We start from the raw sequence: 26,253 nt of genomic DNA, 5'->3' as shown, positions 1-26,253 counted from the left end.
CTCACATAGCTCCTCGGGGCCAAGCTCCAAGCCACATTTCAGGCTTGCAACGCTGCTATTCTGAGGCGATGCCCTGCAGTTGTTGACTTCACCTGTCACACTATCAATGCGTGCATTTGGCATGTGTGAGGGTATCAAGTGTGAGTATGTACCCTCTGTCTGCTTCTCAACACAAGCATCAGCAATGCTGCCTCCTATTTCCCCTTTGCTTCCTCGATTCCTTCCTTCCTTTCACTGTCAGAGAAAGTCCCTCCGTTGGCGAGTCTTAAATATGCCTCCATCCCCCCACGAGAGTCATTGCCTTCTCAGCAGCCTTAAAACCTCTTCCTCAGTCCCTCCGCAGCACCACCATCCCTCCCGTTCTGCCCTCGCTCTGCTATCTCTGACATTTACTGGTAGACCTTTCTGCACATTTTCTCTGTTGGTCCACTTACAGTGGCTGCACGCTGCTTTAGAGACAGTACATGAGGTCGATCAGGGAATTAAACTCCCACCATATTCTCTAAAGAAGCTATCAGCCATCTCTGCATTTTTGTGCAACTGCACCTACTCTCCTTCTCAACCTTCTCCCTTTTCCTTCAGTCCATTACACACTGCCTTCATCTTCTAGATCATAGACTTCTAAGCGACTGTAGATCCCAGAGGTCCTACAACTAACAGGTACAAATATGCTTGTTTGAGCATAACAAGGCTAAGCAACCTCTGGCTGTATGTGGAAGTGCTGGTACTTACATGGTTATGTTAAAACTTGTGTGCTCTGATGGTAAACATTCACGTCACAGGGTCTCCTCTGTGTACACACACACATATGGAGTGTGTGTCTTTATGTATTTAGCTCTGTCACGTTAGTACCCATGGATGCACCTGCTAATGTGTGTGTGTCCACATCTCCCTTTGTCTGGATTTAATTGAGTGTGTATGGCCGTAATGGTGTATGCCGATGTGCATTCGAGTGTATGCGTATGGTGCGTGTGTGTGTGTTTATCCTGGAAGGGTGACATCGCTTCTGTCTATTGCCTGTTTCCCTGGAGACTGATTGCAAGAAGGCATCACTCTGACAGGGAGAGACCCCCAAGGCTAAGGCATTACATCACACGCAGACACATGTGCACACACGCACATACTCATTACAACCGCGTGGTAAGTGACACGTATTTTCTCTCATGTCTGTGTCAATAAGGTTGAGGTAGGGGCAATTGGGGGAAACCCTCTAGATACTACCTGTCTGTATTTGTGTGTGTGTCTCCCTGCTAATTGAACTAAAGAAGCTCAAAAAGCTCATTATCCCTGCATGTTGTCCACAGAGCCAGTGATCAATATACGCTAATCACACACTTATGCACAGCTGGCTAAGAAAGAAAGGAAAAAGAAGAAACACAAGCATATGTAAGTTGTATTTCCAACAAAGGAGCACCAAAGAGCCAATCATCAGCTTCAAAACAGCCAAACCAGGAATCATGTCAGTCAGTCTGGGCCCTGTTAACATACGCAGGATATCTTTCTGTTATCTGGCTTCACTTACACTAACATTGGCAATCAGGCTAAGCGGTCACACTAGTGACAGTGCTTATTGACTCAATTATCAACCTAGCTTCGAGCACGTTCACATGAAAGAGTGCCATTAGTAGCATCTGACCAATCACAAACATGGATGCGTGAACTGGCAGCAGAGCGCCTGGTTTTACAAAAGATAAAAATATAATAATACAAAAATCTGAAGACGTTAAACACACAGTGCAGATTGAAACCGTCGCGGTAGTTGAAGGCAAATCAGCATGAGCATGAGTGTCTGCAGCAGGAGAAGCACTGAACTGTAGACGAGACTTAAATAGTGCTGTATGCACGTGCGAGTGTTTTAACTGCTTTAGTCGGTAATGAATGCTCAGTCATTAGGGCACAGGACAATCTGTGTTATTCCACCAAAGTAATATTGAGATGTGCATGAGATAGTTTTAGTGTGTATTTTTTCTGCTGCAGCCCTGGTGCAGTTTAAGGCTCTGAGAGTAGCCGAAAGACTAAATATAAAAACAAATTCAGTGTAGGAAAATACAATTGTTTCATCTAAGAATCTTCGAATTCTTATTGAATTTTATCAGAGAAACAAAGACTTTAGACACTGTTAAAAAACTGCAGACCCTCATGTTATCCTTCCACAGAGTCCAAGAATGGTGACATTACTTTGTAGGTGGTGATTTTATACCTCTTGATTTATAATCTTGAACATCGTTGTATTTTTACTCAGTTGTATATAGTATTTGTATTTGTATTCTATTTTTATCTTATTGTATATTTATTTTATTTTATTCTACTGTATATAGTATTTTATTTTATTCTATTCTGTACAGTTGTGTACTGTATTTATTCTTATTGTATTCTAATTTTTGCCTCATAACTTTTGCACTGTCCACTTCCTGCTGTGACAAAACAAATTTCCCACGTGTGGGACTAATAAAGGTTATCTTATCTTATAACCCGCTCCAGAACAGGTCATATCAGCAGCAGAAGTTACCATGACGATGTCCCCCAGTAGCAACTGAACCACTTTTTTAATACTGAAAACCCCGAGTTACATTTTGAAGTTACCTGGATAAGCCCAAATCATGCTTCCCAGTTTTTGCAGAGATGGACGCACAGTTCATTTTCACAACTGTTTAAAAAAAGTCCTTAATTTAAATTGGTGTATTAAACCAAATGTGTGCACATTTTGGAAGTTTGCTTACTTCTGTAAGCTTGAAGACTCAATGGACTGTTTTTACTTAGAAAACCTTAATTTAGCCATGCTGAGTTCATTATTTAACTGTTTAGGCTTTGATTATGGTGGATGTGCAGTGCGGTTTCTAGTATCCATGTGGCTAAAAACAGTGTATTAAATAACCTCTATAACTAAGTCTTCTGCAGCCATTAATGAAGTTCAGTCATTGTTGTTGGTGGGATGGGCCAGAGGCATCGAATAATGTTAGCACCGTGGATTGAGCCATAAATTTAGCTGTAATCTTGTGTATAGTAAAAGTAGAACATGCAGGGAGTTTTTTAACACCTTATTTTGAGACTATTTACCAAACTTTTTTTTATCTGCTTTGTCTGTTTTCATCACATTTGAATGGTGTTTTATGTCCCAGTGGCCATTGAAGTAAAAGTCATGCCTCTCCCTGTTTTATTACGCAGTTATACAGGCTTATTGACCTAAAACAGTCAGATGCACAAGATATGGTCTATATGAACCATATCAGCCACTTTTGTGTGGGACGGTGAAGTGTTAGGTTAACATTCACCCATTTTTTATCAACGCTGTTATCTCTGAGGTCAAAATGCTTCTATGTTTATGTTCCAGTTTCCTAAACTGTGCTTGTCCAGGATGAGGGTAAAGCGCAGCCTAACCCGAAACAGGTCACAGGTGACTCTATGAATGTTAAGAGGTTAAGTGCGACACAGAAAATTTCCCTTCAGCTTGCATATATGATTTGTGGTAGGGAGCTGCATGCTGTTTCCATAGATGAGCACCGCTAAAGCACAGGTGTTACTAAGAGCATTTGCAATGATTGCACTTTTCTCAGGTCTCACTATAAGCGATGGCAGTGTGTTATTGAGCCTACAGTAAAAGTACTATTAAAACTAAAGCAGCCAAATGAAATTCAGCCATTTATCACTTTTTTTTAAATGAATTACACCTGTGTTTGCACATTGCTCGTTGCCTGGAAACCCCACTGTGACAAAAATCCAGTTGGTGTTATTCATCACGAAATCACTTGATGAGCATGTAACTCAATAAACAATTAATCCTTACATTTCTGTTTATGAGCAGATTAAACCTTAAATGCATTGCTTTTCTCTAACCAGCAATCCAGCACCAATACGAGGCAGGTTAAGCCACGTATCAATATCATTCTGCTTGCAAACATAATTTAAAATAACAATACCAAATAAAGTTGAAGTCTGTTTTGATCATTTGTTTCTACAGGCAGCCTACTCCGTCATATGCTGTTGTAACAAAATCCTTTTGGAAGCAAGTTTCACCAATCAGCACCTGTCTTATTAACGCAGCTGGGAAGTTACTTCGTCTTAAAAAGATTCAGACCAAATCGAGATGAATCAGAAGAGGCGTTGCCAACACATTACAATCGACTTTTATTTCAAGTTAAACTGAACAAAAACTAGCAAACAATCCCGAATATGTCCTCAAATGAATTCAATTAAAGTGAAACTTTTCATTTTTAGATTTTGTTGTACTACACACACTTCGACACACTTAATGTTTACAGTACGCCAAGAAAAACTACGACTTTGCAACATGTAGACATTCCTGCTACCACACAGAAACTGATCCTCGACTATTAGCTGGGGTCAGTGAATTAACATGATTGGTTCATTTGTTTCCTGATAAAGGTGATTGGCTCTTTGGAGGGAGTGGTAGCATCATTGTATTCAGCACTCTTTGAGTGGCATGTCTCTCTCATATAAGGTCTGTAACACTGTATGGACTGGGATCTACAATCCAAAATTAGTCAGCACAGATTTACTTTTTATTGGAGAAAAAAATGGAAAAATGAACAAAGCTTTTTGTCATTTATGAAATTTCTACTACAGGACATTAATGAAAAAAAAACACTTTGAAGAAAACAAGGAAGCTGAGAGCTTAATTGAATTACATGATTTAATTAGACAGGGTGTAATATTGTCTCATGGTATATATATTTAAGGATTCAACAAATCGTAGGTAAGGAAAGAAAGCCGTCAGGACACGCCCAGAAATTTCCCTGCACATAATCCGCCTGTGAAACCGCAGCTTGTCATTAATTAGTGAGTGCTAGAGGTGCCGGCAGGTGGGAGCTTTTTGAACTTTGGACAGACCATTACAGTCGTTTCCCCCACTGCTTCCAGCCTTCACGCTAAGCTGCTCTCTCAGCAAGATAGCAAACATTTTCCAAGTGGCAGAAAGTTAACTTGTTCCAGAAACATCACAGTTTCAAAGCTTTTTAACTTTTTTAATTAAGGCACAAGTCCTGCTTGTTGTAAGGAATCATGTGATGTAAAGTTCATCATCGACCCATGTCTGCAAATATGTGCACAGGCTCTAGAAGTCGAAAGGAGCGCGCATGCACAGAGTACAGACTGTAGCGCGTGTGCAGTACGTGCGTGCCGTCAAGCCTGCATCCCACCAATTTCGCATCTGCACTGACATTAAAGTGAAGCTGCTTTTGTCTATAAAGACTTTAATGCTGGCGCATTCATTTATAATGCAAACACTTGAATCAAAAGGTGGCACTAAAAACTAATAGACCCATGCCAGCCTGTTAGAGTTTAAAAAAATCATGACTGTAAAAAAGCTGAAATGAACAGAAGGCGCGCCAGTAGGCGCATATATCTCCTTTTTGCAGTTAAGTTATTCACTATACAGGTGGAATAAGTGAAGTGCAAACAGGCAAACAAAATGCTTTTGACAGTGTAATGAGACAACTGTCAAAAAATCCCAACGACCAACAGAGTGCTGGGTGTAAACGAAGAAAGCGAGAAGGGAGACCGTAGAGAGAGAGAGAGAAGGGGGACGTAATCTCCCATCACATTGCAATTCACTAGTGTGACTGTGTTTAAACAGATATGGTGCTGAAAGCCAAGAGTGAAACCAGCATTTTTCTCATTAGCACAACAATGTTGGCTTCCTTTGCACCTAGTTTGCTTCAGTGGGTACAAATGAGATGTTAGCAGCAGTGGAGAAGGAGACCGAGACAAGACAAGCAAGCACAAGCAAATAAAGACAGAAAGACAACAGCTTCGGGTAAGCTGATAGAGGAAATCAGTGCGAGGCAAAGCTAGATATTTTCCCAGTGTTGTGCGCTGGCTCATAAATGCACTGACATGAGTGACAAATGTGAATACATCCATACAGCATGTGCATTTTAGTGTATTATATGAACGGCGGAAGGGGAACCCAGCCTCAGATTCATTCTCAGATTGCTCTAATTACAGTCAACAGAGGAGCACGTCAGTGTGTATTAACCAACTAGACTCTGTGCGTGCTTCTGTGTGTTTGTTTGACATTGAATTAATACCATTAAGGCCACGAAGCATAGACAGAGACCCTAAATAAACACAATAACACACTAACACACTCTATTTTCCAGCAGGCTGAGTTGCAATATATATTCATGAACCCAAAATGCAATGTGGATTCTGTCTAATAACACCACGGAGGAAAGACTGAGTAATATGTGTCTAAACTCAGAGTGCAGACCCGGATTAAAGAGTGGTGATTAATGCTCAACAGTCTCCCACTTTACCCCCAACCTACCGCCTAAGTCTTAAGGTGGCTCAGGTCTTTCCTGGCGGAGGACATAAGGCTGTTGCGCTCGGTGTGTGACCTTGCTGGTCCCGCCAATGTGCTTTGAGTTTCTTATTTTTTCTTTTGATATGCGTGTGTCTATTCAATTGTGCATTTCAAAACACAGACCTTGAGCTGATGTGGACAAATGAGTCGGATTGGCAAGCTTTATTTTAAAGAATTAGAAAATGAATCAAGCTGACCGGTTTGTTTGAGTTTCTGAGCTTTTGCTTTTATGTGCTGATTTTTTTTTTTTTTTTTGCCTTTGAAACGGAGCATTTGCAATGAATGAAAATGTAATGAATTCCTTAAACCCATCCAGTGTACTGCTATGAAACAAATGCAATTTCTGATAAAAGGTCATACACTTAAAACTTGTTTAACTGGTGACGGATGAAAAGGAAGCGTGAAAGCAGTGTAGTTTGATCTGAAGCTTATGAAGTTTTTATAGGTTTAGTAAGTCTGTGGATCTGCATTTAATACTGTTAGCAAATGTACACTGAAATCTTTCTTTCTCACATTCATCCACTGATTCATTCCTGTATTTACGTTATATTAACACAACCAGATACGTCATTATCAGTATAGATGTATTCTCCAATGGACGACCAGACTCTCCGGAGAGCAGTCTGGTCTGGTCTGCACTTTCCCCTTTGAATCTCTTTGTGTAGATCAGATGTGTGTAGCCCAGTGTATTCTGACCAAATGTACAAATGTGTTGTGTACCTGTGTGCAAACATGCGTATGATAGCACACGTAAGTGTTGCTGCTCTCGCAGTGTGAAAGGTGAGGGGGTTAGAGAAGCCAAATAAGTGCTATGAGTCGTATTGATTGGAAGATACTGGGCGTTGATTATAAGCCCTGTGAAACCAGACAAGGGGTTAACGCTCGACTGCAGAAAGATATTGATAGGCGAAAAGCAACCATTCAACTTCTGTTCTTTGAAACTGGCTTTTGTTTTGTCTTTGCTGAGAAATTGCAACAACAGTGCTGATGCTATTTTAGCAAAGGAGTGAGAGAGGAGTGAGTGAGTGGGACATCTGTGAAACCAGCCTAGTGACTGAGTCTGGACATTCAAGTTTTTTTTAAGACTGTTGTTTTAGGTGAAGCAGACTGAACTGAGTGGAAATAAAATCAGTGTAAAATCAAACACACAGCTAATATAAAACATTTTTCAAGGATCAGGATTTGGGCTTAGTTACAGAAGAGGTTCTTTCACTTGGTTCCAGTGAACCAAACTCTTAATGCTTCAGCATAACAAGACATTTTGGACAATTTCATGCTCTTAACTTTGTGGGAGCAGTTTGGTGATGGCTGTTCTTGCTGTTCCAACATGACTGTGCACCAGTGCACAAACCAAGGTCCATGGACATGGATGAGATGTTTTTCTTATTTTTTGTTTTGTATGTATGCATGCACACCTGTTCAACTGCTCATTAACATAAATATCAGCCAATCATGTGGCTGCAGCTAAATGCATTTAAGCATGTAGACATGTACTCATAAAAGACAGGCTGAGGTTTAAACTGAACATCGTGGGGAAGAAAAGAAATTGATGTGACTTTGAGTGGCACGATTGTTTTTATCACACAGTATTTGAAAAACTGCTGATCTTTTGGGATTTTCCTACATACATCTGTAGGGTTTACAGAGAATGGTTTGAAAAAGAAAACAGCCAGTTAGCAGCAGTTTGGACAATAGAAGAAAAACATAGCCTGGTCTGATGAGTTTTGATTTCTGCTTTGACATTTGGATGGTAGGGTCATTCGATTGTCACAAACAGCATAACTGTATGGATCCATCCTGCCTTGCATCAGTGGCTCAGGCTGCTGGTATTGCTGCTGACCATGTCCATCCCTTTATGACCACAGTGTACCCATCTTCAGAGGGCTCCTTCCAGGAGGATAATGCACCATGTCAAAAAGCGCAAATCATTAGAAATACCGGTTTCTGGAACACAGAAAGGAGTTCAATGCACTCAAATGAACTCCACAGTGAACAGATTTCAATCCAATAGAGCCCCTTTGGGATGTGGTAGAACAGGAGATCCACATTGTGAATGTGCATGTGTGATGTTATCATTGTAATATGGAGCAAAATGTGTTTCCAGCACCTTGCTGGGTCTATGCCGTGAAGAATTAAGGCAGTTCTGAAGGCAAAAGAGGTCCAACCCAGTATGAAGTGGGTCTGAGTGTATATATAAACTCACCGGCCACTTCATTAGTAAGATTTGCTGTGGAAATTCTCCCCGTTTCTGATGCTAACTTTGAATTAACACGTTGAAGTGCTTAAACACTTTTTTGACTGCACTGTGCTAAGTGTTGTGGAGGGGAATTATGGTGTGGGGCTGTTTTTCAGGGTTTGGGCTTAGTGTATGAAGAGTTCCTTTCACTTAGTTCCAGTAATACAAACTCTTAATACGTCAGCATACCAAGACATTTTGGACAATTTCATGCTCCTAACATTGCAGGAATTTGGGGATGACCCCTTCTTGTTCCAACATGATTGAGCACCAGTGCACTAAGCAAGGTCCATGAAGACATGGGTGAGCGACTTTGGTGTGGAAGAACCTCATTGGCCTGCATAGTCCTAACCTCAACCTGATAAAACACCTTTGGGATGAAGTAGAGCGGAAACTGTGAACCCATCAGTGTCTGACCTCACAGTAGAATGGTCAAAAATTCCTACAAACACACCCATAAACCTTGTGGAAACTCTTTCCAGAAGAGTTTAAGCTGTTGTAGCTTCAAAGGGTAGGCCGACATCATATTACACCGTATGGCTTAAGAGTGGCATGTCACGCACGTGAAGACAAACAAGCGACAAACATCCATTGTTTCAGACAATAGATGAACCAAGAGACGGCACCACAGCCCAGCATCAGATTAATACGTATTACTTTGAACTGTGAATCATGCTGCCAAACATAAAAACATACAGAGTTGGAAATAGTCATAGCTCCCCTCTTAATCAGAGGGGAGCTATAACCTTGTTCATGCAAAAGTTCACCTTGTTCATGCAAAAGTTCACCTTGTTCATGCAAAACTAAATTTTGATGGCATCTCTTGTTGTAGCAGGTACCAAACTAGTTTTGTGACTGAAAAGCATGTTTAGTTTTCAAAATATCCCATGCCTATGGATGCACTCTGCACTATTAAAAATCACAATAGCAGTAGCACATACTCACACAGCCTTGTACGTGTTATAACTACCCCTTACTTTTTATGAAGATCAACATCCATAGTTAGTTTAAATGTTAAATAATTTTCTTCCTATTCAACCATTAAACATTTCAGTCTCAAAAAACTGCATCCAAATATGCATATCGCTCACTATAATAATATAAGCAGTATAAGTAATAATATAAGTATAATAATATAAGGCTATGTAATAATATAAGGCTAATTGTGTGTGCATGTGTGTGCGTGCCAGTCTGTGTGTGCTTTAGCAGAGGTCAGTGCGAGGTCGTTCCTGCATGCTACGTATTGCTAGTCAAGATGACTGTTCGTGGCAGGTCAGAATGACCCTCAGGCCACGGAGAAATGTCCCGGCGCTCCCGAGGGGCTGTTAGCGTGTGTTGTCGTCCGTCATTGTACTCTGAATATTAAACCAACCGTCATGGCAAAGTCAATCTGTGCATATTACATTTGTGCTCTAATGTCGTGTCTCCAATGATAAGTGTTTCAATTTTCTCTCTACAGAGCTCCATGTACTCTCTGGCCCTGAAGTGTCTGATCAGCCTGTCCACTGTCATCCTGCTGGGGCTCATCATTGCTTACCACGCGCGGGAGGTTCAGGTAAAACATATGTGCATGTGTTGTGTCTCGCTTTACTGATCCAGACAAAAAGATGAAGTTAAAATTAAAAAAAATCACACACACATAGCAGACTGTAATACAACAAGTTGCTATTAAATCTCTGGGTAGGCAATATCTCTTTTGCACTACTGGACAAAGAAAATCCATGATAACCTTTCTGCATATTGTGATTCAAATTAAGAGGGAACCAGACGTCTGCACCTCCCCTGGGCTTTGCTTCCGGGCTTTAGAAAATTTAGCTCATAATGCCAGCCTTTGGTCAACAAAGGGAGTCTGACAAATGAAGGTTTGTACCCCTTAAACCTGCACTTTTTTCTACTGGCCGGCCGGGGGCAACCCCTCAGGTCACAAAAAGAAGCCTGATTTTTATTGCAACATACAACAAAACAAAACTCCTTTCTTTATTTACAGCCTCAGTAAACACGTTCTAATGAGTGGCGTCAAGTCTTATTTTGTAATTTATGGTCCAATTTAGAGTAAAGTAGTCAGTCTGGAGCATCCTCAGTTCTCACTCAGATATGTCTTTTACATACAGTCTGAGGTCTCTTCAGGACAGACGGAGTGACTTGTGTAAGATGTTATAAAAACCTAAGAAATCCAAGGATGGAAATAAGATGTGATGCAGTGGGTTAGGCAGAGAGCTGTCAGTTTGGAGACCAGGGGTTGAATCCTCTGTGACGCCAATAGCATATGATGAGCCCATGCACGGGTGTCTAGTTTAAAGTTCAGGCATTTTTTTTTCTTTTTCTAAATTTCTACATTTTAGAATCTGGGAAGTTCCTGAAACGGCAGCTATGTTTATTGTGTTTCTCTTTAGGAGTGTTTTCTTGTGAGCCTCATCTGTGCTCTGTCCAAATTGTACACATTATGTTATCATCCCTTAGCCCTCTGAGACAGAGGGACCCAGATGTGTGTCGAATCCAGCCAATTAATGGCATTAATGACAGTCTTTGTGGGATCAACAAAACAGTCTTTGCGTGAAGTACATACACACTGAATGTTAAATACATATTCAGCCAATTACAGCCCTGTCATTCAATAGCTGCACAAAAAGCACAAATAAATATGCAAACACTCACACACGAGTCACACAAACACAGCCTTACAACCCCTTGTAAGTTTGAAATGATCAATCAGAAAGGCTTTCATGCTTCATGATATCTGTTTTGCTGTTTTGTCATTTTACTAATACAATGGTAGCAAAGTCATTTAGCCGGGGATTTCATCCGAAGCCATTTGCAATCGATGTGCATTGACTATTTATGGGAGCCTTGCGGGAATCAGACCCAATGAATACCCCCACACCAGCTATTACACCCACCAACGAAACCACGGAGCCACACTCATCCATCTAACGATGTGCTGGTTTAATGCTGTGATTTTTTTTATTACATCACAGCTTGGCTGTTGCTGGAAATGTCTATTAAAGTTCTGCTCTGAGGTTCAGGCTCTCCGTTCGCAGATCGATAACTGCTCGGTGATTTTTTATTCACTGTCGTACACAGGCACTGATAGGCTGGTAATTAGTCTTGGACAGTATTAAGAAGCCAGAACAGTGCGCGGAAGTGGTGCGAGTGAATAAACGTAGATGCGGTTTAGCGTTCATTGATAAAAGACCCTTCGTTTCTGCTCACAAATGTGTTGTCTCATTCACATACAGAGTCAGTCATCCACCCACACATGCTGTGGCTTCCACACGTGACAGGAATGTTAATACTGACAGAAGAACAGGAGATTGAGAGCGGCTACTGTCAGGCCAACAGAGAGAGATAAAAGGGTGTTCTGTTAATCTACTTCAGGAATAATTCCTTTTGATTAAATGAAGTTAGGAGTTTGGGGAAAATACCTTCAAGGTATACTTGGGTGGGAATGCCAGATGGATGGGGGTGGTAATGTTGGGGTTTACCTACAATCACTTTTCATGGGTGAATTAGAATGGTGATCATTTACACACATTATGTAAGCTGACAGACGTTTATATATTTGTTCTTTCTTCCTTTGGATGTTGTTTCTAATACTAACAGTGGTAACACTGTACTTACAAGAATTGCTAAGCCTAGAGACCTGGTTGCCGAGTTCCTGTCAACCAGTAGTTGCTGAAGGTTGCTGGGAATCACGATGAAATTGGTTGCTAGGACCCAGCCACCTGTAATACAGCCTCCCCCAATCCCCGTTGCTAAGTGAAACTGGTCGCAAAGATGTGTATATGGTGGTGTACTGTAAACCTGCATGCAATTGCTTTGGTTGCTAGGAGACTGATGCAGTTGCCCATAGTTTGTATGGAAGATATCAACTTGTCTGCAAATGATTCGCTAACAGTAGTTAGCACACTTTCTGTGCAAACACTTGCAAACTACACATTTTACTAATTGTGAAACTGATGCAAACTGGAAACAGAGAAAGTAAAAGTAAAAGCTGCCCCTTTTCAAACATGTTGGTTTCAGCAGTAAGGCACAATTTTTAATTTGAAGATGAATTGTCTTTGTATCCAGTAAGTAAATGGCTTCTGCATTAGCCTTATGCCATATGGGTGACTTACAAGTGAGCTAAACCAGCGCTATCAGATTTCTTACGTTTCAGTATTGCTAGCTGGTTAGTTGGCAAGTGTTTGCAGCGTCAACGTCTTCCATGCAAACTACAGCCGATAATGGCAGTCTACCTTAAACCAAAGCAAATGCAAGGAGGTTTTTAATGCAGCATCATCTTCACAATCAATTTCTCCCAGCAACAGCGAGCAACCTCTAGCAACCGCACACCAACTAGGGGTAATACATATTTTTGTGATCAGATTTTCTAAAACATTCCATTAAGAGTCAAACCAAAGTTGAGGAAACCTGAAATAATCGTAACTTTTCCTCAAATGTTTGACCAGAAACGCTGCATATAGAAACACAACTAAAGCATAGTTAAACTTTAAATAAACAAATGTCGACGTGAAAGCCTTAAATTCCAGGTTTTTCTGGTCTAGAAGTAATAATACTTCCTGGAACAGAGCCTTTCTCAGCATTATATCATGTAGAGCTCATGACGTGTCTGCCTGCTCCTGGTGCCTCGCGAACTAGAGCAGCCACAAAAAATTAAGGATGATTAAATATTGATTGTGTGTATCTCCTGTTTAGAAATGTTACAATGACTGATGCTGACTACCGTTTTGAACCTTAGGGTGTGTTTTGTCTTTCCACTTCTCCATCGACTCAGTCACTCATCCTGCGTTTGCTACAAAGTGAACTTATAGAGAACAAGTGCTGACAGCTGCTGCTACATTATTTACACTCCACTTGATGTAATGCTGCCACATAACTATACAGCAGATATTTATAATTATATCAGTCACATAAACAAACTATAGAACGGCACGTGTACTTGAGGCCTCAAAGCGCAGCTGTTTTTCGAAAAGTACATGTTGGAATTGACATATTTCTTCACAACACAAAAGAAAAATTTATAACACAAACCTCTCTACAGGTAAACTTTATTTACAAAGTGAACTGTTTCAACCTACACAAACACAGTGGAGACTGCACCTGTACCAATATATAATAATCTTATAAATGATAAAATTATAAAAATAAAAGTGAATTGAGTACTCATTCAGAGCACTCACATGCAATAAAATAACACTTTTTATTTTAGTTCCATAGTTATAACCTGTGTGCAAATATATCTTTAGCTACTTAACTCATTTTAATAATCATTTTTGAAATCCTGATGCCCAGAAAGAGACGAACCACTGCAAAGGTTGAGACGGCTGAGAAGTGTTGTGCTTACCAGGCACTGATGACCAGTAACAAAATCTTTATTTCACTGCTGCTTTTGTTGCATCTAAGCAGAGGCAGATAGACCTAAAAAAAACAGCTCGCTCATTATATACTAGCAAACAACTCAAATACAGTCCTGTAATTTGGTATTGTGGCCGTCAATTCATTTTTTAATGTGTTTTAAAACCACAACTGGCCAGTTTGTACTACAGCTGGGGAATTATCAGCTAATCCGATCACTGGCTTACTTGCCTATTTAGCAAGGTGTACTATAATTCACTACAATGCTAAATGCGATGTTGATCTTTTTTTCTAGAAAAATAGGCTTAGATGTGTGTACCTGCTTGAGATACTGAGCAGCTCTCTCTTCAGTGTGCTTTTCGTTAATGTAGAAAATGAGGCCCTTGATTATGGGTGACTTGGATAAAAGTTTCTTTGTACACTCATCACAAATGGTGAAGTTAGCTTCAGAGGGCAAAACGGCTTTTATATGAGACTGTAAACAAGTTTATTTCCACTGTTAAACTGAACATTTTCACAGTAGATGAGTCAGTGCCATTGAATGGATCTTTTTCCCATAAATTTGTGATTTTTTTTTTTCTGTAAACTTGCAGGACTTTTCTAAGATGTAAAACTTTTCAAGTGTTCTCTCATAAATTTTTAGTTCTTTCTTGTAAATTTGCATGGGTTTTATTTGTGGGGTTTACTCCTAAATATGTCTTTGTTTTGTTTTTTCAAAACAAAATGTAATTAAAACAGGAATTAGAATATAAAGTGTGTCATTAGAGTGAGAGGTAGCAGTTTATTTTCTTGTAGTTTTTTTTGTATGCATACAAATGTGCTTAAATGTTGAGATGCATCCACTAAATGCATGCTAGTTATGCTGGCTGCTCAAGGCTGCCTGTTTGCTTAGATGCATGTCAACATAAAGTGTGCCTGTGTGCCTCTGCCTTTTATTGTTGGATGGTTCAAACACACACACACACACACGAGAAGTAATGCTGTGCAAAATGAAAGGTATTGTTCAATAAAGATCTCATTTTCAGATTATGACACACTCTGCCGGTGCATTTTGTCCAGCATGTAACAGGATATTACAAGTACACACACGTACACACACACACACACACACACACACACACACACACACACACACACACACACACACACAGACTCATTCATGCACACAATAACCAGCAACATTAAAACTGCCAAAACAGCTGCAGCCCATCAGAGGACTGGCACAGGACCACTCAGGGTGTACTGTGATATCTGGCACTGGGATGTTGGCAGCACATCCTTTGGGTCCTGTGGGTTGCAGGGTGGGGCATTCATTGATCGGGCTTGGTCCTGCTCATCTCCCAGACTGGAGCTACTGGACAACACCTCGGGCTCTTCTTTAGTAATTTTTGGGGTGTGGTGAGGTGTATTTAGAAACCACCGAGTGTGCGCTTGTGCTAATGTTTACGTACACTTCAAAGTAACATCCAGATGAATGCCACCATCCAAGGAACATAACAAAGTGATAAGTGTCATTCATCAGTGGTTTACTGTTATGGCTGATCAGTGTTCAGAGTAGCTGCAGAGTCACTTGAGAGCAGGAAACTGTTTTGGGTTTAACTGGTGGTTATTATTCCACATTCATCCCCCTCACTTTCTTTTACTGCTCTCTGTTCATTTGTTCCTGTGTAAGTCTTTATTCTGCATTTCTGTTTACCACCATTAAGATGTTTCTCTTTGCCTTTCTTTCTTCCTTCCTCCTGCTTTTCCGTCATTATCACATTAGATCTATCTCCCTCCTTCTCTACTGAGCCTCAATCCAATTTTGTTGTTAAGTTACATATCCTCCTTCTCCCAGACAGCTCTCCTCCCTTGTTACACAGCATTCAGCTTCTCACCTATTCACCCTTCTCCTGCTGTACTTTAACACTCATCCACATTTATCTTCTTCTTTTATCTTGCCCCCTTTTCACAGTGTGTTTCGCTGCATCTTTCCTCCCTGCCTTCCTCTTTTGGAAGTTTCTCTCGTCTTCCTCCTCTTTCTGTCTTGTCTAATCTGTCAGGGGACAGCCCAAAGTAATTGTGCTCAGCATGAAACAAGGAAAAACAATCCATCTTGACTGCAGTGCAGCTCATCGGTAATCATCACAGATTACAAATATTTCCCCTTATTCGCAGCCATCAAAGGGGAAAAAAAATAGCTCTGACAGTAATAATCTTGTTGGCGAAAAGTGATAATTAATAAAATGAAGCAAGGCCACATTGTCAGCCAAATATAATGGGTGGTTTAATAGAGACCAGGATCACCTCAGTACTTGAGTCTGTTTTGATTAAGTGGTGATTTTTGTTATAAATATCCTCTACTTCGAAATACAGCTCTGCGGAGCTCAAACTGATTGTGACGACTGTATATATAATTTTAGACCATAATCATTTGTCGGTAGCACTTTATAATGTCACACTATTAAGCATTAGTAAGCTATTAGCAAGCACCTCATATCATTACTCCTCCTTAGTATTATTATTAGTAACTTTTGATATGTTTATCCATCTTTTACTGTTGCACCCTGTACACCTATAACTGCTAGTAATAATATAACTGTAAATACTAAGGAGGACTGATGCTAAATAAATGATGAAATAAGCACTTGCTTATACCTTAATAGGGCTAATAGTTAGACAATAAATAAAAGCGCTACCAATTTGTCTTTTTTTGTTTTTTTTGCTTGTACATTGCTTTAAACCTCAGAAAACCTTCGCCAAAGTCTTATTACTTAATCATGGGCATACTCTATGGTTGCAACCACTGCATACTGTAATTCTAATCATGTGACATTTGCTTCCAAAAATTGGTAATTTCACTAAAATCTGTTAGTGATTTGTTTGAAAAAATGATCTGTTCATTGAGATTGGTTAATTCTCTCCAACAACAAAAAGAGGAGTTTATTGTCACAACAAACTCAAAGTTACAGTCAAAAAATTACAGCTACGTGAAAAAAGAAAGGCCATATGCAGTCCTGCTGCTGCAGTGGTCCAGCCAAAGTTCAGGCCTTAACCCAACCGAAATGCTGTGGCGTGACCTTAAAAGTGCTGCGCATAAACAAATGCCTCCAAACTTCAATGAACTGAAGCAATATTGTAAAGAAGAGTGGGCCAAAACTCCTCCACAACAATGTGAGAGACCGATAGAGTCGTACAGAAAATGATTACATCAAGTTATTTTGCTAAAGGTGGTTCTACAAGCTACTGATTTATGAGGTGCGCTCAGTTTTCACAGCGCTGCACAGAATCCTGCGAAAACTTTCTTTTTTGCATGAATGTATATTGAAACTGGGGGGAAATGAGTAACAGTAACTCAGGAGGCTCAGATTTACACTGGGAGTAACCAGAACGGACAAGATTAGAAATGGGTATGTCAGTGCTCAGGTCGAGTTTGATGGGATAGTTAGAGAGCCGAGGCTGAGATGGACACGTGTAGAGGAGGGGCAGTGGATATACTGGAAAAAGAATGCTGAAGATGGAGTTTTCAGGCAGGAGGAAAAGATGAAGACAACAGAGGAGGTTTATGGATGTAGTGAGGGAGGGCACACAGAGGGTGGTGTGACGGAGAATGTAGGGATGGAGATGGAGAAGGAGGCAGATGAGCTGCTGTGTCGGCCCCTAAAGGGAGTAACAGGAAGAAGAAGACTGAATGACTTAAGTTGCCTGCTTAGCTAATTGATTCGTTATTTCAGTGTTTCGTTCAGCTGGAGCACTGGTTGGCATCTGGGTGCCGGCAGAAATAAAATAGGGGTAAGTAGGAGTTCAAGATTCAGTGTTAAGTGAAGCAGAAGTGTTTGTGTGTGTGCGTGTTGTCACTTTTGGCTTCACAGTGAAAAGTGACAGTGAAAAGAGACAAGGAGCTGACATGAGAAATGTTTGATTTGTCAGAACATTTTGTGCTCTGTCAGCTGAGCTCCGCTGACATTCCTGGGTTTGCTTCTTTTATTTTTAATTCAGCAAACTGGAATGCTACAATACCGTCCCCCTCCAAAAAAGACAAATACAAACTTTCACAAGATGCTCCTGTTGTAACTTTGATTTTCATTACTTCACTGTATGTTTAGATGCAGTCATTGGAGTACAAATTGGCCTGTTCACCAAAACTGCCAAACTGCTAAAATACCCAAATGTTCCAATAACGTTCCAGAATTATTTCCCAGATTGCTGTTGGTTTTCACAAAAACCTTCTGTCTTATGTTTTCTCGGTTGTTATTGCACACTTTATTGAGCTTGTGCACCTCAGAAATCCCCTTTTAAACCTTTAAAAATAAACAAAGAAGCATCTTAGTCTTCTTTGAATTATTAATTTTAGAAGATTTCTAAAGCTAATTCGTGAATTGTTTTTGCAGCACAGATGGGTTTGAGACCTTCAGTATTAGAGCGTGCGAACTGTATTTGAATGTCTACATTCTGTTTTATTTATTTAAAATTCCTGACAGATGCTGGTTTAATCTTTAACATTAGTAAATTATATTAAGCTTTTACTAATTATAGACTTATAGAAGAAACTGCCTTCATTGATAAAATAATACGGGATAAATAAGGCTGTGTTTTTACCCTATATTTTTTTTTTATCCACGATGCTGCATTAATCTGAGTCCTTATGTCACAAAAACCTACAAATTGCTGAAATGTTGATATGATCCTCGAAAAACGTGCAAATCTGTACAGTTTTCTCCTTATTTTCCTCAGTGAGGAATAATAAAGTCTCTTCTTGTTCTGATAATGTCTCTGCAAAAATCTACACTTCTCAAGTGCTCTTTCAGGTGCTCATTGGTACCTCTTGCCTGATATTTCCAACTCCACTGTATGATTTGCATCAGAGCACAAGAATCAGAATCAGAATCAGAATACTTTATTCATCCCGAGGGAAATTAGGGGTTACAGCAGGCAGCACGCTAATGGCGCATGCGCACTCACAAAGGAACCTTCTGACCAACTTTACACAAACATCACATTGGGCAGACATGTCAGATAAACCAGGGCTAAGCCAACGCCGATCAGCATGAACCCTGTTATCATGGTTCCGAATAGGTAGATATCTTCAGCGTCCTCGATCGACAGTCCCGCCAGGCACACGGTCCTCCAGTTCTGCCACCCGTCCATCGTGTAACCGGCAGGGAAAGTCCCTCCAGGGCACTCAGGCTCTCCCGAGCCCCGACTTCTCGTTGAGAAAAGGGTGTCAATAGCACTCAGAGACCAGTTGATCAAATCCATAATTCTCTTTTAGGTTTAGAGAACGACAGGACTGCAAGTGGCCATCAGACCCTGCTGCATGGGGCTTGTTGAAGAAGTGATGACATTTTACCAGAGAGCCGTCTGGAACAAATACTTTGAGCATCTAATGGAGCAGTTTATTCCTTCCAGTTCCAGTTCAGATGCCTGCTGGGTAGTATTGCATTAACAGCTGTGATGCGTGTTTTTTGTTGTTTGTTTTCCTTTTTGGGGTCTTTTTTGTCTTTGTAGTAGTTTTAAGACTTCTTTAGAGGGTTAGTGCACAGATTTAGCTTCTCCTGCATTTGTCAGAAAAGCATGAAACTGTCCACAGGTCATTTTTGCAAATTGTGTTATGGCCTATAGTTACATTTTAATGTTAAGTGACCTTCAGTGGATGAGGGAAAAGTGCATGTTAAATGTGTGCTGGGTACTCTGCAAGTTACCACCCTGGAAATGTTTTTCTCCATTTGAACCTACATCGTGATGCCTAAATCTGGTCAAAAGTCAAATGTGTGCATACTTTTCTTTTTGTATTTTGAGCAACACTTACTGTACATGTGTGCTTCAATTACGGGGAGGAGGAACATATAAGATTGTTTAGTTCAAATAAACAATCATATATGTTGTTGTATTTCTGTCATTTTGGTTCCAAATGAATCTGTGTGAGGTCTGTTTATTTGCCTGAATTGATGTGATCCCAGTCAGTGGCTACATAAGCATGTGCTATCATAACCAGCGTTGCTGTCATTACTCCAAGAAAAGTGATGTATTACACATTACTTGTTACTTTTATAAAAATGAATGCAGTACATGACTTAATCCCTCACCAGAGAAAGTAAATTGTTAGTCAATTTGTTACGTTACTTCCTCATTACTCTTTAACAGGAATTCAAATGCATTTTCACACAACCACCACAGGAATCCCAATCCTAATCAGGACACACGGTCTGTCTTTAAGTGCATCCATCTGAACACAAAGCAGTTGAAAACCAACCCAAAAAGACTGAATATGATTTGCACTGTGATTCTACTTTAGAAGCACGAATAGATAGAAATGAGGTCTACAAAGCTGCAATCTGACAGCTCATCACTGCCTTTGTTACCCATTGAAGATCAAGCTCTGGCTGCTGGCCTGGGGGTCAGTATACACTCAGATTTAACATGGTTCTTCACCACTTTATGTCAGCATGCTGCCCGTGCAGATGTTTGCAAAGAGCCAAAGCGGTGTTGTTTCTGTCCAGTTTGCACTTTACCATCGCGCACTTGTCTTTACTTGCAATAAAACTAAAAGGGTTCATATATCCACCCGTCACGCAGATAACTGAGGATCTTTTATAACAAAAGTAACAACATAATTCTGACTTTAATGTGTTTACTGAATTTAGTACGGTAACTCGTTAAATTACTGCATTACTGAAAAATGCAAAGGTATTATGGTGACTTCTTACAGCCGACACTGTTCATAATATCGACTCGTATATTGACTCGTATTAGTCGCCAGTTTCTGAAGACTGTGTGTTGTCAAAAGTTCCAAGTTGCTTCCGAGTTCACAGTTTATGTTTGGGAACTTGATATTGTTAAAAAGTAAGCAGGCATAAGGATGAATGATAAATTCAGCAAAATTGGGTAGTATTCAAATTAATTCCTGGGCTTCAAGGAGAATTTTAAGTGGCAGTCGACACCTTCCTGTGCACCCCTGCCTCTTGCACTTGCTTAAAGGTCCACATTCTGTTTTAAAACACCTGCTCTATTTGGCTAATGAGTAGAAAGATTTTGTTACCTACTGATCGCGGAGAAATATTGTCACTATTTGAACCAACTCAATTACCAGAGCACTCTCCACTGAGCGAATGCCCATCAAAGGAAAACTTTTACTTTCCAGTTCTGACACTCTCCATCTTCTCTTTCTTTATCTGTTCACGTAGGTCCCTTCTTCCCTTTTGCCTTCGTAGAGTTTCCAGAGTTTCTCCAGTTGTTCTAACATCTGCTTTTTGGCAGTTGCTGTTATTTTCCAACTTGATTTTGTGACCAGTGGTAGTTGCAGAACTTAGAAGTGGGGGTTAGAGAGAATCAATCTAGGTGCTGATGTTGTCGTTATTTTATAATAACAATCAACATTGTGCAGTCATGTGCTGGAAGTAATATTTGACAGGATAGTGTACAGATAATGTGCATTATCATGTCAGTTATTATCCTGTGAGTACAGGATTAGAAAAGAGCATATCAGAGGGACAGCTCAGGCTGGAGCTTGGAGACAAAAGGCTGAGCTGGTTTGGACATGGACAGGAAGGATCGTGGATGTATTGGACAAAGGGTGTTAAAGATGGAGCTGCGAGGCAGGAGGAAAAGAGGAAACTCTCAGAGGAGGTGAAAAGGGGTTGGTGTGACAGAGGAGGATGCTTGGAATAGGTGAGATGGAGGCAGATGATCCGCTGTGGTGACACCCACAGGAAGCAGCCAAAAGAAGAATCATTTCGTCATTTTCTTGCACGCATAACAGAAAGCTCCGTTTATTGTGCTTGCTATCTGAAACACCTGTCTGATTACTGAAGAGTGAAGTGTATCAAAAACGCAAAACAACCAGGGTTTGGCCTCTTTGGCCTTCAGCATGAAAATCAACACTGTCCAATAATCTAACCATAGTTAATTTGTCATCCTTGACAATACGTTTCTTTAATGAATGATTTCTATTTTTGATGATTGAGGTTGAACTTGCTTTTGTTTAACTGTAACCAGATAAAGTCAGTAAACAGACTATAGAAGATTTTTATCCCAGTGTTGTGGTTATTGAGCGTCAGCATCACCACACACCTTTAGTATAAATTTAATAGATGCATGAGTATGGATAGAAATAATGGAGCATTACTGGAGATTTATGTACAGTAGCATTAGTCTAGCCAGTGATGAATTTTTAAAACCAAAGTTTGCAAGCATCCTTTGGCTGATTCGAAAGATAATGATAGATGATTTCAAAGGCTAAATGTTTGCTTAGAAAAAGAATATTTCAGAAAGTTTCACCTTATCTCAGCTGTGTTTGATGTGGCGTCCAGAGACTTCCATGTATTTGAAGTTCTGTTATGTGATTCACTCTGATAACTCACGAGTCGCCTCTGTTCTTCACAAACACACACACATGCACACGCACACACATGCATCATTTTTTTAGCTCATAAACTTGAAAGAAATCCAGACGTGAAAGGCAAAAATTGAATTGTTGTTGAAATTAATCAAATAGAAACGCTAAGAGAGTGTGTGAGAAAGGGATGTTTCTCCAGTCCATTAGTGCACTTTAAGCATTACAGAGCTGTACTATTCAGTTACTTTTGGAGAATTTTAGAAGCAGTCCATTGATCAAGAAGACACGAGCTTGGCACTCACAGCTACTCAAATGCAGGCAGGATGGCATTAGGGTAATAAAGTGAGCAGCAGCCCTCCAAAAAGGCTGTGTCCTGTTATTTAAAGTGAAGTGCAGCCATAAGATGTCTAATAGTGGGACGGTTATTTTATGATGTCTTGCTCTCATTTTTGGCACAATGTACATTTGCCCTTGAAACTACAACCAAGAGGTAAACTACAGCATCCACTTTAGACTCGTAACGCGCAGGAAGCATTTTGACCATTTACTTCTAGGAATTGTTAATTTATCACATGGGATTTGAAGCCTCTGGCCATTGCTCACATCTCAGTTTGTCTTTCGTGTATTCGCGCTGAGGAAATTCCTGGTCTCCAGACAACGCTGCTGGAAACCTCTCCTCACTCTCTCCCACTTACTGTTTTTAGACTGGTGGCAAACGAGGCAGCATCACACATGCACACATACCTTTCCTCATCTCTCGCACTTTCCAACACTTCCTTTTCACTTTGGTGAACCCTCTCCCCTTCGTTTCCTCTTTCATAGAAACAGCCACAGGGGTGTTCCCTCAGAGCTGCAATCACAGTCAGGGAAAGTGTGTTATCCTCTCTGAATATTCACGTATATCAGGGTGTGTGAATCTATTTTCTGCCTGTTCTAGGGATTTCCATGCTGTAGGACCCAGACATCCCCCCAGAGCTGTGACTGTGTGTAAGAGTATGTGTGCATGCTTTTTAGTGTACGCTCTATCATCATCTCCTTCAGTGAGTAGGACTGTCTCTGCCCCAGACTGGGGTTTAGTCTTTTTTCACTCCCATGGGAAATGGAGACTTGAGGCTGATTTGCATGCAACTGTCTCTTTTTTCAGTCTTTGCTGCACTTTATAGGATCGTCTGGATGTGTGCATGTGCACGCGTATGCGTGCTTGTGTGCATGCGAGTGTGCAAAATTGTCCTTGCTTGCTCGCTTGGTAGGGTCTGACCAGTGCTGCATCTGGTTCCGTGATGAGAGACATCTGCAATCGGGGACTTAACCCGATTAGAGAGGTACGATGGCCTGGGGGGAGCAAGAAATGGTTGAGGCATGGTTGGATGGCTGAGAAGAAAAGATGGAGAGGTCACAAACTGACCAGCGGGCTACAGACGTAGCAGCTGGAGCAGGGAGTGCTTTAGGTGGAGAGTGTCCTGTCAGACCTCACACCTTCACCTGTGGAGTGCTGTCATTTTTGCACATTTCTCCTTTTCCTTTTTATCCCCGTTGTCTTTTGCTGTCAGGCTTATTTTTTTCCTCTTCCTTTAACCTCCTTCTGTCCTGTCTGCTTTCCATTATATTCTTTGCCCCTTGCCCTCAGCCTGTAATGGCACAGACTTTAAATTTATCTATTTTCTCTTCATCCTCATCATTGTTACCAGGCGCTTTATGGTTTTTTTTCACTCTCTTCCTGTCTTTTTTGTCTCCTGATGGCTGTGCACACATGCATACACTTTTCCCACACTCTCTTCCCTCATCCTTTCCCTCTGTCTTGGTCATGTGGGGGCAGTGGCACTCACTCATTCCAATTGACAGATTACTTTCCTAATGGAATTTAATTATTTATCCCTTCCTCATGGCGATTTAGCCAGGAAAAGACCGACAGCAGCAGCAGCAGTGTGCGGGAGGACAGGGCAGAAGGGGAAGGCGAGGAGGGGGGGAGAGAAAGAGAGGAAGGGAGAGGTGCTCATTTCCTCCTGTGGCAAGAAACTGGATCACCTCCGTTTTGATTTGGAGAAATGTCATTCAGCGAGAAAGGGAACAGGAGTGAGGGATGGTGAAAGAAAAATGGAGGCAGAAAGACGCCAAGAAACACAAATTCATACAGAGGGAGAAAAGAATGAATGACAGGTGGCTTGTGGGCAAAACGTGTGAGTATGAATGAATATACATACATTTTACTGCATGGATAACACTCATGTGAACACGGAAAACCTGTTTTTATCACACAGGAGTTCATGACTTACACCGGATACTTATTCTAAACTTAAACACAACTATGATTACACAACTCCCAAACATGAGCCATAAACATTAAGTCTATTGCTCTAAATGGCTGGTGAGTCCCAATAATGTGACACTGTGAACAGATTTTTGTCACCTAAATCTGAGGGGTCACTCACACCCAAAACCATTGCGGGGAAGGTGGGTGCTAGACAACCTGTCTGTGCTTTCATCTCTGTACCTCTTCACTCGCTGTCGTACACACCTCAGTCTCTTTTCTTGTGTCTCCTTTTTCCGTCTTCTTGCCGCGTCTCTCCCTTCCATCTTTTTGGCTCTCTCTCTCTCCCTCTCTCTCTCTCTCTCTCTCTCTCTCTCTCTCTCTCTCACACACACTGGGGATCCTAATTAAGCTTGGCTGCTCTTTGATGTTGTCGCCTTGGCAACAGTCACCATGACGAGGCTGGGTCTGCACACTCTCTCACCAACTCGCCCAGCCATACACAGATACACACAAGTACAGTGCACGCACACACACACACGCACATGCAAATACGCGCACGCACACATAGGCTGTGTGAGACCATTAAAGAGTACAGCCAGCGTTTGACCCTTGGTGCAAATGATAGCTTGCAAAATGGCTCAGGTGTGTGCGCAGGCTACATATGTGTGTATCTGTACACATGTAGTCAGCATGTGTGCATACATGTAATAGAAGTAGAACAACATGCAACCGACCGTGCTAGACGAAGGTGATGATTAATGTGGAGGTGCATGCATGTAGGTGGTTGAGAAAGCTTCAGTTCGGCTTCATCACGACGGTGACCAGGTGGCTGTGACACACATACAGCTGTCATGGCCGCTTGCTCTTTCATTTGACCTCTTGTTGTATTTTGAATTTTGTTTTCCTAAATAAATGTTGGTGTGGGCTAAAAGCCCTTGAGATGAATCATGTGGTAAAGAGCAATTGTTAGCACTGGCTGTTTCTCCAGGCAGTACATCAATTGGTAAACTCAGCTGACTTCCAGCGGGGGAGTTCCTCATTTCTCTCCCCATGCCCCGACCTTTCTCTTTAGTCTCTGCTTTCTGGTTCTCTCTCGCTCCTTAACCTTTTCTCCCCCCAGCAGTAATCTCTTTACAAATTTTACAATTGAGTCCTAGCATTTTGTTTTGAGAGGTGAAAAATGTATGCCAGTGCACTGCAAAATTCCAACTTATCCCAAATGCAGAGCTTCAAAAATGGTGCTTTCTTAAAAAAAAATATTATTTTGCGTTAACAAAAATAATCCTCAAATAAGTCAAAAGTGTCTAAAGAACAAAGAGATTTTTTGCAGTGCCCTTTCTGACCTGATATTTCCTCATTCCTATCTTTATCTCTTCATTTCCTCTGCACTTCATCCATCTCTTTCCTCCTCCGCCTTCTCCTCTCATCAACCCCACCACCTCCTCCTCCCTAACCACTAGCTCTTGTCAGCACCGTCTGGAGGACGGCCCCCGTAATGAAACCTGCTCTTACCACTTCCTTATAACGATGGCTTTGGTGACAATATCAAGTGTAACCACAGCAATTACAAACCCGAACGTCAACGTACGAGGAGGGAAAACCACAATTAAAGTGGCCTTCTTTATTAAACTTAAACTTTCTGGCCCACTTACACAGCTGAAAAATGTTCACACCCTACAACACAATTTTTCTAATTTTTTTTTACCAATAGTTAACAATAAAAAAAAGGATCTAAGTTTAATTTTAATGAAAAAAGTCCGCTCCGTACCATCTGC

The 26,253-nt window shown here is 40.9% G+C and overlaps 1 protein-coding gene across 1 annotated transcript in view; it reads left to right on the top strand.

Moving 5' to 3' along the window:
- The window catches only part of kcnn3 (potassium intermediate/small conductance calcium-activated channel, subfamily N, member 3), a 56,252-nt gene that overhangs the window by 4,776 nt on the left and 25,223 nt on the right, over window positions 1-26,253 (top strand). Inside the window, exon 2 of the mRNA XM_085365616.1 lies at window positions 10,018-10,113. Within this exon, the coding sequence (XP_085221742.1) occupies window positions 10,018-10,113 (96 nt within the window). The remainder of the gene's footprint in view (window positions 1-10,017; window positions 10,114-26,253) is intronic.

The sequence above is a fragment of the Diplotaxodon limnothrissa genome, linkage group LG11 (assembly GCF_057381915.1).
Source record: "Diplotaxodon limnothrissa isolate DT_005_m linkage group LG11, D_limnothrissa_male_GT1.1, whole genome shotgun sequence".
In the NCBI taxonomy this organism is placed as follows: Eukaryota; Metazoa; Chordata; class Actinopteri; order Cichliformes; family Cichlidae; genus Diplotaxodon; species Diplotaxodon limnothrissa.
This window is presented reverse-complemented; position numbering and strand designations above follow the sequence as displayed.